Source organism: Rana temporaria, chromosome 2 (assembly GCF_905171775.1).
Source record: "Rana temporaria chromosome 2, aRanTem1.1, whole genome shotgun sequence".
In the NCBI taxonomy this organism is placed as follows: Eukaryota; Metazoa; Chordata; class Amphibia; order Anura; family Ranidae; genus Rana; species Rana temporaria.
Window position 1 is genome coordinate 134,466,946 of NC_053490.1, and position 17,591 is coordinate 134,484,536.

The 17,591-nt window shown below is 42.4% G+C and overlaps 1 protein-coding gene across 1 annotated transcript; it reads right to left on the reverse strand.

The window, feature by feature from the left end:
• Positions 1 to 270: 270 nt before the first annotated feature.
• Positions 271 to 16,420, reverse strand: WDR61 (WD repeat domain 61). Its single transcript, XM_040341133.1, has 10 exons — positions 16,123 to 16,420; positions 15,961 to 15,988; positions 12,056 to 12,161; positions 9,764 to 9,936; positions 9,519 to 9,667; positions 9,341 to 9,434; positions 6,000 to 6,093; positions 4,970 to 5,062; positions 4,801 to 4,879; positions 271 to 782 (listed from the first exon to the last, which is right to left on the reverse strand). Exons 1-10 carry the CDS (start codon positions 16,132 to 16,134, stop codon positions 693 to 695), a joined length of 918 nt encoding a protein of 305 aa, XP_040197067.1. The 5' UTR covers positions 16,135 to 16,420; the 3' UTR covers positions 271 to 692.
• Positions 16,421 to 17,591: the final 1,171 nt, after the last annotated feature.

Consider the following 17,591-nt stretch of genomic DNA (forward strand, 5'->3'; position numbering starts at 1 on the left):
CATTTGCATTTGGAAACATACATCATAATTCATTACATGAGTAGCATCTGCATGCAAGTGAACCACAGATATATCAAGTCCTTTTTTAAATTGATTCTAGACACCCCTAAAAAACACCGGTAACCATGGTTATAAAACGTTCATTACAGTCGCCATTGTTAGAGCACCACAGCATCCCTGTAATGGTACCGTAAAGTTAGGGCCATGCTTGAAGCTGCTTTCGCTGACAAGAAACTGCAACATTTTGTTTAAATAATCACAAAAAAAGGAGACACAAATTAAAAAGTTTAATAACTTGTTCATGGCCAAAACAAATGGTAAATATATATAAAAAAAAAAAAAAGTATTTGCAAAAGACATCTTACATTTCTGTTTTGGGGTCACCATACATTTTACAGCCAACTTTAGATTTACCAAAACTATGTAATATTAGGATGTATCCAATCAGGCAAGCCCTTGCACTACATATTTGTTGGTAGATCTAAAGGAGATTATACAACCAGATTTTAACGTATGTGGAGAGTCATAGGTATTCAATTTTCACTGAAAACAGCATGATGTTTGTTCTGTGCAAATGTATTCTCTTGTAGACTGCAGCACGTGTACATCCTGATCTGGTATGATGAGAGTCTATAGAAGTAGCAGACAAGCCAGAAATTTCTCCTAGTCCTTCCACAATGAAGAACAACGTTTTATATGGGACAGTCATAAATATGGATCTCTTGGTCATCTCCAACAGATACAATTTTAGAGCCATTTCTGTTGTACTGTACACCCCAAACCTGCAAGAAAGCCAGCACAGTTATGGGTCATGTTCTGGTTCTATATTACAGAAAAGAGGCAAAGTTGAGCAATAACAGCTGAAACATGCCATTATGCATCGATGTTGATAAACAAGTGAACATAAAAGTGCTCCAGTACAATACCTGCTTGCAAATTACCACAAATTTGTTTTGAAAAACAGCATATATTTTATGTATTCATTTTATATATGCATCACTGAGATTTAGATATGCCTGCACTACTTTTTTTTACTTACCATTACTCTCGAGCCGTTTGTTTTTCACCAAAATTCCAGCACTAAAAAGGTGCATAACAATTATATCACATTTGCAAAGTTAAAGTGGATCTTCATTCTAAAGTTTGGCTTTTAAAGTAAAGATCTACTTTAAACAGTAAAAACAATACAGGAAAAAACTGAAGCTGGACTCCAGTAAATATTATTACATACTTCTATTGATCACACTTGGCCGTATCTGTTACTCATATCCAATGGACCACTAAGGAAGCTGAAATTCACTGTAGTAGTCAGCGATACTACAATGATAGCAGACATCTGCTCCACGCTTACCACAACAGGAGGGTCGCTTGCTTGCATCCATACAACGCTATGATTTTTAATTTTTTTTATTAACATAAGGCATTCTCTCATTGGATAAGGTGAAGAGGGACGGTGGCTTTGCAGAGGTCCTGCCCCAGTTAAACTCTTCTTACCAGTACTCCCTCAGAGGGGCGGACTGACCATTGAGTCGCTCGGGCACTGCCCGAGGGCCCCATGCCACTAGGGGGCCCCATCAGGATTGCCACGCTCAGTAAAACCAGGGACAGTATGTAAAAATCTATGTTTTTTTACATCTGTCCCTGATATGTCCGAAACCGACATGCTTTTGATGTGAAAATTCAGAGATTTTAGCTGCCCCGCCTCTGCACTGCCTCCTGGGGTGGTGGCCATCTGTAAGCCCAGGGGCCCCATAATATTCTATTGCCCGGGGGCCCCATGAGTTGTCAGTCCGCCCCTGCTCCCTCACCACATTTGCCTTTGTCACAGCCAGCAACAGTACCTGCTCTTCTTGGGTATGGGGGAGCATCAGGCCTGAGCACTGTCACATGACCATAGGAGTGATATTAGTGTTCCAGATCAGATGACACCTTGGATTTCAGTGCCAACTGCAGCAGAGGCAACACTGGAAAGTATAACTGGGGTGGTAGGGCCTTTGCAAGGACACCCTCACTTTGCCATGCATGGGCAAGGCGACAGTGTCTCTTTGAACCTAAATAACAGCGCTAAGACTATTCTTCTACCTTCAGCATGCATGGTGATACATGTGTTGTGCAACAGAAGTTTACTTATACAAGTATGTCCCAACAGTGTGCAAGTATGTGCATGTGGTGGGTCTTTGAAGAAGGAGAAAAAAAAAAAAAAAGAAGAAAAGAAAGGGGGGGGGGGGGGGGATTGAGTCGGAGGAGTTCCGGCCCCCCTCGCCCAAAAGTTAAAAGTCAACAGCTACAAACACTGTAGCTACCGATTTTTACTATTAGGGCACTTACCTGTCCAGGCATCCAGCGGTGTCTTCACCCCAGCAAATTCTTGAACGCGCTCTCAGGTACCGGCACCTCCACCTTGGCTAAGGAAAACCGGCAGAGAAACCTTGAGGCTTCACAGCCGATTTCCTACTGCACATGCATAAATCGCGATGCGTTCTGTGAATGGGTCGGCTCTGGGGGGAGGATGAGGGGGCTGAACTTCCGGCTCACTCCGTCACAGCGTAATGAGACGGAAGTTGGAGCAGGTACTCGCACCCCCCTTTCCCCCCAAAAAGGTGACAAATGTGGCAGCGGAGATCCACTTTAAAACCGCCTTCACATCTTTGCAATACAGGAACATGCTTTAAAAAACAAATTTTACTATGCTTTATCATAACTTTTTGAATGGCAGCACAGTGCATAAATCTGCATTGTGGTGTGATGCAGATCAAGTTTTTTTTTTGTTTTTTTTTTTAATGTTGAGGTGAGCTAATACAACATGGTGTCCTGGAGCTCCCTCTCCAGCTGCTGACATCTTTGGTTGGTTGTCTTCTGGTTTCTGATCTTTAGCTCTTGTAAATGGCTATGCTAAGAGCTCATTCACCTTGGCAGATGCTGAAATTGTACAATCGTGCACTCAGTGTACAATGCAGGCAGGTAAGAAGCTGTAATGCTACAGTGACATAGTATATAAAAAAAAAAAACACACAAAACACAGTCTGTGTGTCTGTAACGGTCTGTTTACAATTTTACTTAAAAAAAAATAAAACATAATAATCCGACTTTAACCTTAACCACTTCAGCCCCGGACCATATTGCTAGTCAATGACCGGACTTTTTGCGATTCGGCACTGCGTCGCTTTAACTGACAATTGCGCCGTCGTGCGACGTGGTTCCCAAACCAAATTGGCGTTTTTTTTCCCACAAATAGAGCTTTCTTTTGGTGGTATTTGATTGCCTCTGCGGTTTTTATTTTTTGCGCGATAAACAAAAATAGAGCGACAATTTTGAAAAAAATAAATTATTTACATTTTGCTGTAATAAATATCCCCAAAAATATATATAAAGAACAATTTTTTTCCTCGGTTTAGACCGATACGCATTGTTCTACATATTCTTCATAAAAAAAATAAAATAATAGGCGCTTTTTGATTGGTTTGCGCAAAAGTTATAGCGTCTACAAAATAGGGCATAGTTTTATGGCATTTTTATTAATATTTTCCTAGTAATGGCTGCGATCAGCAATTTTTAATCGGTACTGCGACCTTATGGCAGACACTTTTGACACATTTTTGGGACCATTGGCATTTTTATAGCGATCAGTGCTATAAAAATGCATTGATTACTATAAAAATGCCACTGGCAGGCAAGGGGTTAACACTAGGGGACGAGGAAGGGGTTAATTATGTTCCCTAGGTGTGTTCTAACTGAAGGGGGGGGGGGGGACTGACTTGGGGAAATGACTGATCGCTGTTCATACATTGTATTGTAGGGTGAGGGTTGGGGTTAGGGTTTCCCATTGACGAATATGGCTAGGACTCAAGAATTGGAACAGGGACCTCCCCCAAAGGTCAGAAGGCGGGTTCCCATAGGTCAAAGGGCGTGGCTGACCCACCCCCACCAAAGTGTACCGCCTACCCCAACTAAGTCGGTGAATGAACAAGTCGGTGAATGAACAAGTCGGTGAATGAACAAGTCGGTGAATGAACAAGTCGGTGAATGAACAAGTCGGTGAATGAACAAGTCGGTGAATGAACAAGTCGGGGAAAGCGTCTGCAACAAGCGATCGCGGGTTCCCGGCGGTGATCGCGCCCGCCGGGCACACGCGTCGGGACCAGGGGCGAGCGGGGGCGCACGCCTACGGCAGACCGCACGGGCCCCCAGTGGCTGATTCGCGAGGCGACGTAGATCTACGTGACCTCGCGCAGGGGAGCCGACCTGCCGCCGCATAACGGCGACGGCTGGTCAGCAAGTAGTTAAAGTGGAGTTCCACCCGTTTTTTTTTTTTCTCTCCCTAAAAATCTTAAAATAATAAAAAAAAAAAAAAAAAAACACCCGACATCGTGGGTGACTAGGACAAACAAGTATCCCTATTAAAAGTTAGCAACTACACTGTTAGTAGACTAAAAAAAAAAAAAAAAATCACGGGTGGAATCCTGCTTTAACTGCACTACCATCACAAGCAGATGACAAAAGGAAAGTGCAGGGCTTTTTTGCATGGCAGAAACTAAAGACGGCCAAGTGGATTGTTTATTGAGAAAGCACTGGACATACACATGGACACACACACACACACACACACACACACACAATCTACTAAAACTGAAACAGAATTCAGAGTTGGAATGGCAACCAATCACCTTCTATCTTCAGCTTGTTCAGTTAAGCTTGGCTAATTAAGCACAAAAGCAAACTGATTGCCATGCCCATCTGCTCCATTTTTGGTAAATTAGCCTCACAGTATCCCAAAGAGCGTTATATTTTACATAACCCTACCTGTTCTTGGTGATCAAAGAACGTATGTACGCATGTTCTGCTAGCGACATCCCATACTTTTACACTTTTATCAGAAGAGCTGAGAAGAGAAAAGACAAGCAATTCAATTGTTCCCAAATCCATATCATATGAACGCGCTCTGTATAAGGCGATTTTCTGAGAGACTTACCTAGAAACAAAATGAGCATCATCAGGGGAGAAAGCCACATTCAGAACCCAGGAGCCATGTCCACTGAGGGTACCTGCCAAACTGGCATGTTGCCTGACAGTAATAAATACAGTAAATATTTAGCAAAGTAAACAAAGATGATATTCAGCTAGCCATCAGAATACTTTTAGAATGGAATGAGCTAGTCATGGCAGTATTTTTAGAGAAGTTGACGATAAATTTGGTTGGTGTGCTTTGCTCAAAAGGCCTGGTCTTAAAAAAAAAACAAAAATGCAAAAGAGACAATTTACACCACAAAGATAATGTAAAACGCAAATCTGACTATTAACTCCATTCAGTGAATTGTAATTTCTTTGTGTGCTGTAGCAATAGCTCTGTAAACTCAGACAATCAGTGCAGTGGCAGCTGCCAAGGTAACAGATACGTTTTGTGCCTTGCTATATTAGGACAGGTTCCAAGTTACCTGCATTTGTGTAAATATTATTTCCGATGAACACCGTTTATTTAAAAAAAAGTATTATATATTTAAAGATGAAATACAGCTTCAAAGATCTATAGATATGGATGAGAAGTTTATGGACGTACAATTGGCTAGTAGAAAAACTGGATTTGCATAGCGCTGTCCACTCTCCCAAAATAAGGAGAATTTTTTTTATTTAAAAACCTTCTGTTACAAGAAGACTCTACTGCACTATGTACTATATAGGGTGAGTTAAGAGTACTTCTGTGCATTACGTTGCCCCACTCCAGATATCTGCAAGTATAAAAGTTTAGCAGCTGTTGCACTTCTGCTGTCATTCAATGTTGCAGACAGCCAGAATAAGTTGTTGGGCCCCATATAAGTCTGCAGATGTTTCACAACAACTAGCTACAATGAAATCAGGACCACTGACTTTTACTGTTTACCTGTGACACATGTACACAAGAGTAAGGTGAGTATCTTTACAAACATCATTGACAATGGCCCTATTTCTGTCCTAACAGGTTAAGATCATTGGGTTTTCACAAGCACACAAGTCCCAAAACTTACACATCATAGATTTTTATATATCCATCATCAGAACCTGTTACTAGCAGCTGGGAGTCTGGAGAGAATGTCAGAGATCTGATAGGCATAGCGTGTCCTGTGAAGAAATAATAATGGATAATATATATTTTTTTTAAAGCATGTATTTTTTTAGCAATATTCCCAAAAAAAAAAAATTATATTGAATATTGTCAAAATAAAATTACATATTTCACTCTGCTAGTCATATATGTATGAACCGTATTTTAACCATTATCAAAAATTGAAAAAGTAAAAATGATGGTGCTTAAATATTAAACATACAGTACAGACCAAAAGTTTGGACACACCTTCTCATTCAAAGAGTTTTCTTTATTTTCATGACTATGAAAATTGTAGATTCACACTGAAGGCATCAAAACTATGAATTGACACATGTGGAATTATACATAACAAAAAAGTGTGAAACAACTGATAAATATATTTCATATTCAAGGTTCTTCAAAGTAGCCACCTTTTGCAGCAGACACATCTCTAGAACTGTTAAGAGGAGACTGTGTGAGTCAGGCCTTCATGGTAGAATATCTGCTAGGAAACCACTGCTAAAGAAAGGCAACAAGCAGAAGAGACTTGTTTGGGCTAAAGAACACAAGGAATGGACATTAGATCAGTGGAAATCTGTGCTTTGGTCTGATGAGTCCAAACTTGAGATCTTTGGTTCCAACCCCCGTGTCTTTGTGCGACGCAGAAAAGGTGAACGGATGGACTCTACATGCCTGGTTCCCACCGTGAAGCATGGAGGAGGAGGTGTGATGGTGTGGGGGTGCTTTGCTGGTGACACTGTTGGGGATTTAATCAAAATTGAAGGCATACTGAACCAGCATGGCTACCACAGCATCTTGTAGCGGCATGCTATTCCATCCGGTTTGCATTTAGTTGGACCATCATTTATTTTTCAACAGGACAATGACCCCAAACACACCTCCAGGCTGTGTAAGGGCTATTTGACCAAGAAGGAGAGTGATGGGGTGCTGCGCCAGATGACTACCTCTTGAAGCTCATCAAGAGAATGCCAAGAGTGTGCCAAGCAGTAATCAAAGCAAAAGGTGGCTACTTTGAAGAACCTAGAATATGAAATATATTTTCAGTTGTTTCACACTTTTTTGTTATGTATAATTCCACGTGTTAATTCATAGTTTTGAAGCCTTCAGTGTGAATCTACAATTTTCATAGTCATGAAAATTAAGAAAACTCTTTGAATGAGAAGATGTGTCCAAACTTTTGGTCTGTACTGTATATGCTTTTTAACCATGTGAAAAACTTGTGTGCATAACATAATATCACCCGGTGATAAGTAAATAGAATCTAATAAAGAAAAGTCCATAAAATGATCCTATGGAATTTGTTCAGCCGCGATCGTGTGATGTCATAACGTTGCGCACAGGCCTTTGATGGTCAGAGATGACTGGCGACATCCCCTCCTGTCGCCTATAAGAACGATCAAGCGGTGGAACTGCCGCTATGATCGTTTTTATCGTGCACAGAATGGCTGGCTGGAGAGAATAATATCTGAATGATGCCTGTAGGTGCACCCATCATTCAGATATCCCACCCCCGAAAATCAAGGACGTCATATGACGGTGTGCGGTAGGGAAGTGGTTAATATAATATAATTTTGGTGTCATATGCAATACCTCCACTAGGGGTCACCATTTTATATTTTCCGTATTTATCGGCGTATAACACGCACAGGCGTATAACACGCACCCTAACTTTAAGAGGGAAGTTTCAGGAAAAAAACTTTCCACAGCCACCTGCGTATAACACGCAGGCACAGTTTTTCCCTATATTTTCAGGGTAAAAAAGTGAGTGTTATACGCCAATAAATACAGTACATCACATAGTATTTTTTTGGGGAAAAGAGAGAGCGCTTCACATATTTTTCTTTTTACTCTGGTCTGGCAATAACAGTTGGTGTTAGGCAGCAACCTCTTAGATTTACTATATAGCACTTATTTTATATTAGTAGAACAGAAGTACATTTCTTTTTTATTGATATTTTATAAGCCTTTTTTTGGTTACCAGTTTAGAGTTACACAGGAGTTCTGGTACGAGAATTATTGCTCTCGCTCCGGCCTTTCGTGGGTATACCCCACATGTGTGATGGGAACACTGTTTACATAAGCATACAGGACCAGCACGTGCTTTCGCCTTTGCACAGGGCGAAAGGGGAGCTTTACATTTTTATTTATTGGTGGTACACCGACAGATCTTGATATGGAACACCACTGCAGATGTTTTTTGGGCACTGACAGATGATCATGGAACAGGGACAGTGGCGCTTGGTGTACTGTGTGATCTGTGACAGCTCTCTGTGTAAAATCATAACACAGAGAGCTGTCGTGGGAAAGGCTGCAGCATCCCCCCCCCCCCCCCGAAACTGAGCTCAGCAGGGAATGCTGAGACAGACACACGTCTGTTTACACTGTGAAGGCTGTGATTGGACACAGCCATCATGTGATCAACAGGACCAATCACAACGCCCATATCCCGATCTGTGTCGGAAGATCACAGCCATCACAGGATGGGGCCATGCAAGGGGGACGTCCACTCTGAACGGTGAAGCTCCCACCCAGCCGTTTATGTACATTGGCCAGGTGAGAAGCATGTAGTTAATGCCTCCTTCCCTTTCCCTACTTTCCTGATGCTTTATTTTCCTATTTTCCCAACTATTACAGCGTTATCAAACCCAGAACATCAACTTCACATGTATTTTCTTAATTTCCCATGCTGAAATAAAAAATAGATATTACAAATAAATGCCCCAAACACCTTTTATCACAGTCCACCGAGACAGTCACATGACATCGTTAGACTCCACCCACCCACTGCCTGCACGTTGTCAAATCTAGGAGGAGCAAACACTAATTCTCTGACACATTAGTAAACATCACGGATGTGTGAAGAGTCTTTCCACACCTGCAGAATGCAGATTGTCGCAGTCACATGTTATAAATAAAAAAATTAAAACCAGGACAAAAAAGGATGGGCTGCTGCCAATCACAATGTGCAACATTCCCCTCCAGCTTGAGTAATATTTTTACATGGGACAGCTAGCAGGGAGAAGGCTCCATCAATCATCCCTGCTAGATCCACTCTACTAGATAGCACAATGATGTGGGGCAGCAAGGGTGAGGAGAACATGCAACTCACATAGGGCGCAAGTGCTAGAGTCCTTTATTCCTGTACACACAGCTTAAATAAAAGGTATGCTGCACTGGAATGAAGGAGGAGCTGGGAGGAGGAGAGAGAGCACAGCCACAGTGGTTAAAAAGCAACCGTTTATTTAATAAGTCCCCTCTTACCTTCCAACGTGTGGAGTAGCTTGCCAGTTGCAATATCAAAAATGTTAATAATTCCATCAATCGCTCCACTGGCCAGATATTTGCCATCTGGACTCTGTTGGGGATAGTGAAATATAAAATGTAATGTGTATTGCCATTTTTATTTGCTTGCATTACATGCTCAGCCATATATACCTACATAAGCAATACTGAGGATAAATTTGCCTCTGGTGTCAAGTGAGAATTCCTTCTTTCCAGTCTCCACACCAAAGATGTTCACTTTTCCCACATGGCTTCCTGTAGCCAAGTGCTGGGAGTCTGGTGAAAAGGCCACAGACCAGGCATCCACTGCAGACAGGACAAAAAGACCATTACATAACTCTATAGAATACAGTAGCTTGCATAAGAAACTAAACTATTATCTACTAAACACTAAGATCTTACCTGGTCCGGCATCTATGGAACGCATTTGCTTGCCAGAGTCAAGATCCCAGAGGCGAATGTGGGCATCTAAAGAGCTAGAAGCTGCAATGTTTCCAGTGTGACTGACATCCACAGACACCACCCCCAGCTGGTGACCCTCTAATGTCCATTGAAGATCCAGCGCCTCACCACTCCTGCATTAATAGAATATGCACATGTGACATGTTAAAACAGAGTCCTTCTTAGGCCCCATACTCACGAGCAAACATGTCTGCTGAAACTGGCCCGCAGGCCAGTTTCAGCAGACATGTTTGGTCGTGTGTGGGCGCGAGCGGGCCGAATTCCAGCAAACATTTGCCCGCCGGGCCTTTTCCCAGCAGACAAATATTCCTGGACTTGTTTTAAAACAGCCCGCTGGAATTCAGCCCGCTCGGACATGTACGGTCGTCAGTACAGACCTACCGTACATGTCCAGGCGCCCGCCGTCCCTCGCATGCGTCGAATGACTTAGACGCATGCGTGGAAGCATTTTAAAGGCGGGCCGCGCACGTCGCCGCGTCATTGTCGCGGCGACACCGCGTCATCGACGCGGCGACACCGCGGACACGCCCCGCGTATTGTTTACGCGCGGACTTCTGTACGATGGTGTGTACAACCATCGTACAGAAGCCCTCTGGCAGACATGTATGGTGAAAACGGTCCGACGGACCGCTTTCACCATACATGTTTGTCCGTGTGTACCCGGCCTCAAGGGTAGTTTAATATCACCTGAATTCATCCATTCTGCGCCAAGATCCTTTTTGTGCAGGCTACATGTGTGAAGAAGGCCTGCCACCCTGTGGTTATTTTTTTTAATTTCCCTAGTTGTCTAATCCACCCCGTATGTCATTTCCTGCTTCCTCATTTGTGAAATTCCATATTGTTGATATAGGACACACACTGAGGCTAGGAAACAAAATGACTAGATTTGACCACTTTAACCCTCTTCATGACCACATAGCACATATATGCAATGTCCAGGAAATGGACTTTATACCTGGGCATATATGTGCTCCTGTGTTTGTGCTGGAAGCTCCTAGCACCGAGACCAAGCTGTTACTGACAGCTCTGGGTCTCATGTTAAAGATCGCTGTGATAGCATGTGATTGTCACAGTACTCACTCACTTTGTTGACCTTCCCTGTTATGTTTTGTCCACTGTGAGGAGGAAAAAAAAATTAGTGCGGTAGTAAACCACACTAATTTATTTTATAAAATCTTGCAAGACAATGGCATAATGTGCTAGAAGGCACAATGTAACCGTTGACAGGGATTCCATCTTCACCCAGCATTCCTTCCGGGTTTGCGTGCTTCGACTGTCTGATTGGCAGTGCCGTGATGACATTACTCCTGCTCCTATGGAGCTCTGAAGGGACAGTACGGTGACATCACCAGCTGCATGCAGTGTGAATATCTCCAAAACCGTGCACCCTGCAGGAGTGACGTCACCGCGCCAGAGCTGGAGTCCGCGAACCCGGAGGCAAGATAGGTGAAGATGGCAGCCCGCTGCAGCTCTGAGATCCCTGCGCAGGAAGGCTTCGTTTTAAAGGAAAGTTTAACATCATATGCTAGTATGCAATGCATACCTTGTAGAGTTAAAGAAAAAAAAAAAAGTCCAGCAGTTTACAACCACTTTCGGTGTTAGTGGCAGTGTTTATATTTAGTGTCACGGTGAGTGCAAGTGTTAGTTTGTTTAGGTAGGACAAAAAAAAAAAAAAAAACACACACACACACACACAAATGTGGTATCGCCACAATCATCAGGCGTAGGAGAATATATTTTGCAGGATAGAGGAGATATATATATATATATATAATCTTTTTTTACTACTATAGGCTAGTTTTCCTTTTACAATAAAATACAATAAAATAATATCATAAGATATCCATTACCATTTACCAGCAAATGAAGGCCCAATTTGTCCTGGAAAATATAGGGGTATAATTCATCTGGATACACCAAGTAGTTACAATTACTACTAACATATGTCAGTGTTGCAAAAGAGATTGGGCCTCAAGATTTGTTCTGACCTTGGTGGTGAAGTGGTTAAACACCTCAAATTCTGAAATATATCACATCATATTGTTTGCCTCAACCTTCTGCATGCAATAAAGATATTGATGGATGTGAAGTGTTTGGTGAGTTCAGCTATCTGATGAAGATGGTCTCTGCTATATTTAGGTCAGGTATAGGGAGAAGTCAATGTTACAACAACAGGAATCAGAACATTTTACCTCTTTGATTAGGCAAAAAAAAAAAAAAAACGTAGCTTACCATTTCCACACCTTCACCAAATCATCCAGGGAACCACTGACAACTGTCTCTGACCCATCATTTGTGTTCTTACCCCATGCTACTGACCATATGGCATCACCATGGGCTAGGAAAAAAAAAAAAGCATGAAGTTCAACATTGGTCTCTTTTACATAATAATATCAGAATATTAACATGGAACATCATCAAGAGGTGAAGTGCACGCAATCCACTATCGTCACTGTATACACTATATGAGAGGTGGAACTAAGTCTCAATGCTGGAAGTTCAGCACTTGCACTAGTGAAAGAATAAATGAAACGAATGGTTTTATATACACTGCAAATTGCTGGTGCCATGCAGGTCTCCTGCAGACCTGTCAGTGTATCTGTGTGCCCATACAGGCAAACAGATACACAGGAAGAATCAATGAGAACTACAAGCTGACATCTATATATGGGAGCTCTGTGTATGAATGACGTGTGGGGCGAAGCACCACATGGCCGCGCCGATTTAAAAAACTGACAGCTAGTGAGGAGAAATACATACTGTTGTCACAAGGAGGGGGTGGGAAAATCTCCCCCAAAAATGGGTGGAACATGTAACCCCTTTTCTCAAAGGTAAACTTATCATTTAATGTTTATATATAAATTCCTATCACATTTTAAGCAAACTGGAACATACTGTGGTAGGTTTTCTTTTTTTTTTTATTTAAAGTGGATCTAAAAGTCAAAGTTTTTTTTCACCTTAAAGTGGTTGTAAAGTCAGAAGGTTTTTTATCTTAAAGGGTCACTAAAGGAAAAAAAAATGTTTGCCTAAAATGAATGTCTGCAAGGTAGACAGAATAGTGTAATGATTCTGTTAAAAAACAAGTAAATACCTATTAAATTCCTTCATCTATATCACCTCCGGCATTCTAGTTTGTTCTCTCATTCACTTCCTGGTTTGCATCGCTCGTTCATACAAGAACTACATTTCCCAGTATGCATTGCGGCACACCCAGTAATTCACACCTCCTTGAAGTCTCTAACACGTAGAGAGCGTCCTGCCGCACAGATGTAGTTCCCAGGAGGGGGTGAGCACGTTACTGACCACCGCAGTAAAGCCTCCCTTCACGGTGGTCAGTAAAATCAGACAAGCAGGAAGTGAACAGACCAGAGAAGAAATAGAGCAACTTCTGAGCCAAATCGAACTCCTGCTCGCCCCCTCCCCCCTCAAGAGGCTTTCTTCACACCAGGAAGAAAGCCTTGCATTACTGTGTGTAGTTACAGACAGAAGAACAGGAAGTGAGGATTTCTCAGAAGAAATAAGGACATTTAAAAGCAAAATCGAAGGATGAGGTAAGTAAAAGGAGGACTTCACTAAGGCAAAGGAAGCTATTTAGGGATTTTTTTTTTTTTTACCTTTACAACCCCTTAAATGCATTAAGATAAAAAGCATTCTGTGTGCAGCAGCCCCCCCCCCCCCTCTCTATCCAGCGATATTGCATAAGACACTCGGCTGGCCAGGACTCCCCTCTTCATTGGCTAAGACAGCAGCGCCATTGGCTCTCGCTGCTGTCAAAGTCAGCCAATCAGGAGAGAAAGAGGGCTGGGCCGTGGGGCGCAGCTACGAGTCTGAATGCTTGCTGTTGGGGCACCCAACAGGAGGGAGGGGGCAGGAGCACAGAAGAGGGACCCGAGAAGAGGAGGATCAGGGCTCCTCTGTGAAAAACCCCTGCACAGAGCTGGTAAGTATAACAAACAAAGAGACTTTACAATCACTTTAATGCATTAAAAGTGGAACTTTACCCATAACAACATAAAAAATTATGTACTTTAGCAAGGAACATACGTTCCACATTAATAATTATGCTACCAAAATTAGTGTGTGCTGTAAATTTCTCCCAATTCTTCTTGGCGGAGGCGGCTATTTTGCTAAAGCCCAGAGCCCCAGCAGTAAATCAAAAAGCAAAACTAACCCATCGTTTTACCAGTTTAAAAAAAAAACAAAAGAAAAAAACAGTTACATTCCTGGAATGTTGGAAATGCAAACTGTCATATTTGCTTGTGTCCTCAGCCAAACCATCAAATGGTTGGTGTCATAACTGATCATATGTGCAGCACCATGGCAGTTGCAGATCAAACAGAAGCAGCTTCCTTGGCTGCAAAGGATAGGAGGGTTTAATTCCGCCTTAGACCCCTTTCACACTGGGGCGTTTTTCGGGCGTTTTTTAGGCGCTTTGGCGTTTAAAAAAAGCCTGTAAAGCGCCTGAAAGAAGCCCCATCTGCAATCCCAATGTGAAAGCCCAAGTGCTTTCAGAGGCTTTTCACACTGCCAGCGCCCGAAAAACGCTGGTAAAGCGCTGCTAAGACCCCTTTCACACTGAGGCGCTTTTCAGGCGCTTTGGCGTTAAAAAAAGCTTCCTCAATGGGAAGGGGGCTTTAGGAGCGGTGTATTAACCGCTCCTAAAGCGCTGCAAAGAAGCTGCATGCAGGACTTTTTTTGACGCCCTGCCAGCTCAGCGCCTCAGTGTGAAAGCACTCAGGCTTTCACATTGGGATTGCAGATGCAGCTTCTTTCAGGCGCTTTTTTTAACGCTAAGACCACTTTCACACTGGGGTGTTTTTCAGGCGCTTTAGTGTGAAAGCACTCGAGCTTTCACATTGGGATTGCAGATGCAGCTTCTTTCAGGCGTTTTACAGGCGCTTTTTTTAACGCTAAAGCGCTTGAAAAATGCCCCAGTGTGAAAGGGCCCTTAGTTTGTCAGCAGATCGGCCTCTACAAACTCAGCAGTACCTAAAAATGGAGAGCAACTGAACATGTGCAGTGCAGGGTGAGACAGTATACTACTAGATTTTAAACAGTATAGATACCTAATTTTTTATGTTTTACATAGCTATACCTGCAAAAGGGGCCAGCTTGAAGTGATCTAGCACAACTTCATTATCTTACTAAAGTTCCACTTTATAAAGGTAAAAAAAACTTCCACTAGCTGTTCACACCACCCCCCTCCCTAAATACTTGTCCTGTATCGATCCAGCACTGTGCCTGTCTGCAGCAGTGCTGGTCCCTCTTCTTGTCCTCACAGAAACCGAGGAAACAGTAGGAGCCATCGGCTACTGCTGCTGTCCATCAAATCCTGTGAGGCAGGAACAGAGGATGTAGCCAAGCTGTGCTGTGTGTATCTATGGATGCATACAGCCATGCTCAGGAGCAGGCCCGCACTTGTGCCTCCATTGGCTAGCAGCTGGCTATGACAAACACAGGCAAGGAGAAGTGGAGAGCATCGGTGTTCTGTCAGAATCAGCGTGCCGTCAGATTAGGTAACGGAAGTGGCTTTCCGTCACTACACCGCGAGGGCCATCCTGGTACACCCTGCAGTGAGAAGGTGGCAGCAGACATCTTTTTACACCCAGCCAGGTCTTGCATTTCACACATTTTTTTACCAGTAAACTCAGCTTATATAGTGAAATACGGTATTTTGAAATCTGTCAGACTGTTTTAAAAGTGGATTTTTAAAACAGCGGTGTTCTGTCAGATTAGCAAACCTGTAAGATCAGAAGGCTTGCCGCTGCTTTTACAATTCAACATCAAAAGCGTGAAGTGCAAGACTTAATTGGGTGTAAAAAGATGTCCGCTGCCGCCTTCTGACTGTAGGCATACTGCGCATGAGTGCGGGGTGCACCAAGATGGCCACTGCAGTGTTATGACGGATTGTCACTTCTGTTACCTATTCTGATGGGTCACTGATTCTGATGGGTCACTGATTCTGATGGAACACCAGCAGGGGCCACCAAAATAGGAAGTAAGGGGCTGCAAAGCCTTTAGTATTATATTAAAAGCACTGTAAACAAATACCACATAGAAACAAACAAAGCCAGCTCATACTATGCAGAACTAAAGCTAAACTACCCCATCATTTGTGGAATCTTTGGGGCTCTTACCTAGCTCTTGCTTGTAGAGGATACTGTACTGTTAAAGATACAAAAGACAGTGTTAAAACAAAAAGATATTGCACACAACAGACAACTTCTAACACAAAACCTTGCAGTGCCTCATCTGCTGTAACCCAGATCAGAGACATGTGATGTCCACACTGCAGTCACCTGTGTGCTCATGTCCGGCCACTGGGTGGAGGAGAGCTCGCCGCTTCCTGATAGTACAACACCAGCTTATCTTCCTTCTCCGCCGAGTCAATGGAGCGCCTGGGTCCGTACTGAACTGCAGCTTCACGTTGCTAATAGCAGTTTCTAGGTTCCTCCGCTGACATAACAGTCGCTTTCAGATGACGTAGAAGGACCGTGTTCATTCACCCGCACTAGAGGGAAGGCTAGGCTCACTTCCGGGTCTTCGCTGAGTGACGCCCAGTCTGTGTGGGCTGCTGACCCAATGTCTGGTTCTAGAGAATGTCCTTCATTTCAGAACCGGAATGTTCTGCTTCAATTTCCTCCTAAAATGCCTGATATACAGACCTCTGTTATTTTATTTGTACCAAAAGTTTTATCTTAACTTTAAATTGGGAGTTCAGGCAAATTCATACTAAGGCTAAACTCACAGCGCACAACTGGCCCTGATTTGGATCAATGTCCCTCTTTCCTTCTCATTTGTCCCCCATTTTGGTCTGATCTAAATAGTTGTATATAAAATGCACTATTTATCTTTCAAAAAGTGTTGCCTAGTGCTAAACCTTTCATTCAATTTCTAAAATGCTCCATTTGTAAATTTCAAAGGTAGAGTAGAGGTAAAAAAAAAAAAAGCACTTGTGGGTTTAAGTAATATTTTTTTTTTAGAGGTGCACCAAAATTTTTGCTGGCCAAAAATTGTGTTTTCTAAATTTTGCAATAGAGAAAAAGGTTCTGCAAATGGCGCTGAAAACGCACGCAATTGTGTTTTTCATAGGTCATGTGACTCAAAAATTGCATCAAAAACGTAACACGGGTGCGTTATTAATCTGTTCTTGCTGAGTATTCAAAGCATTTTAACAGGGAGGTGTATTTTTGGTGCAATGGTTTTTTAACAAAAATGCAGCAAGCAAGATTTTTAGCACCCGAAGCGCCACCGACCAGTGTGACATATATAGAATTTAAAGGGACGCATTTTTCTTGAGCTTCTCTTACGCTAAAGGTGCCGATAAGGGCCGACAAAAAAAAAATCATATTTATTTAAATTCATGATAATAACTAAAAAGTTGAATGTAATACAATCATATATATAAAAATATATCTATAAGAAAAACTGTCGGTTTCGGCCAAGTGCATCCTGAATTTTTGGTTTTCGGCACCAAAATTTTCATTCGGGACACCTCTATTATTTTTTTTATATAATTCTCCTTTAACCACTTGCCGACCAGCCGCCATTATTATACAACAAAAAACCGCACTACCACGACACAGTTAATTAGGCAGCGGCTAGCGTGTGATGACAAGAAAATAAAACAATATAAAAGCCGCGCCAAATATCAAAACAAATGAATATAACAGTTAAACAGTCCACTGATGTTATAAATAGTAGTGGATTTTCAACTGGTTCTCCAGCAAAGACAGAATCACTGTGTTAATCAGAGGCTGATTTGCGT

Bases quoted from the DNA above. Each gene is read 5' to 3' on its own strand.
- WDR61 (XM_040341133.1), bottom strand. The intron at 9,435-9,518 runs GTAGGTATATAT...TATCCCCAACAG, and splicing joins TTATCCTCAGTATTGCTTAT to AGTCCAGATGGCAAATATCT. The intron at 4,880-4,969 runs GTAAGTCTCTCA...TTCTCTTCTCAG, and splicing joins GATGCTCATTTTGTTTCTAG to CTCTTCTGATAAAAGTGTAA.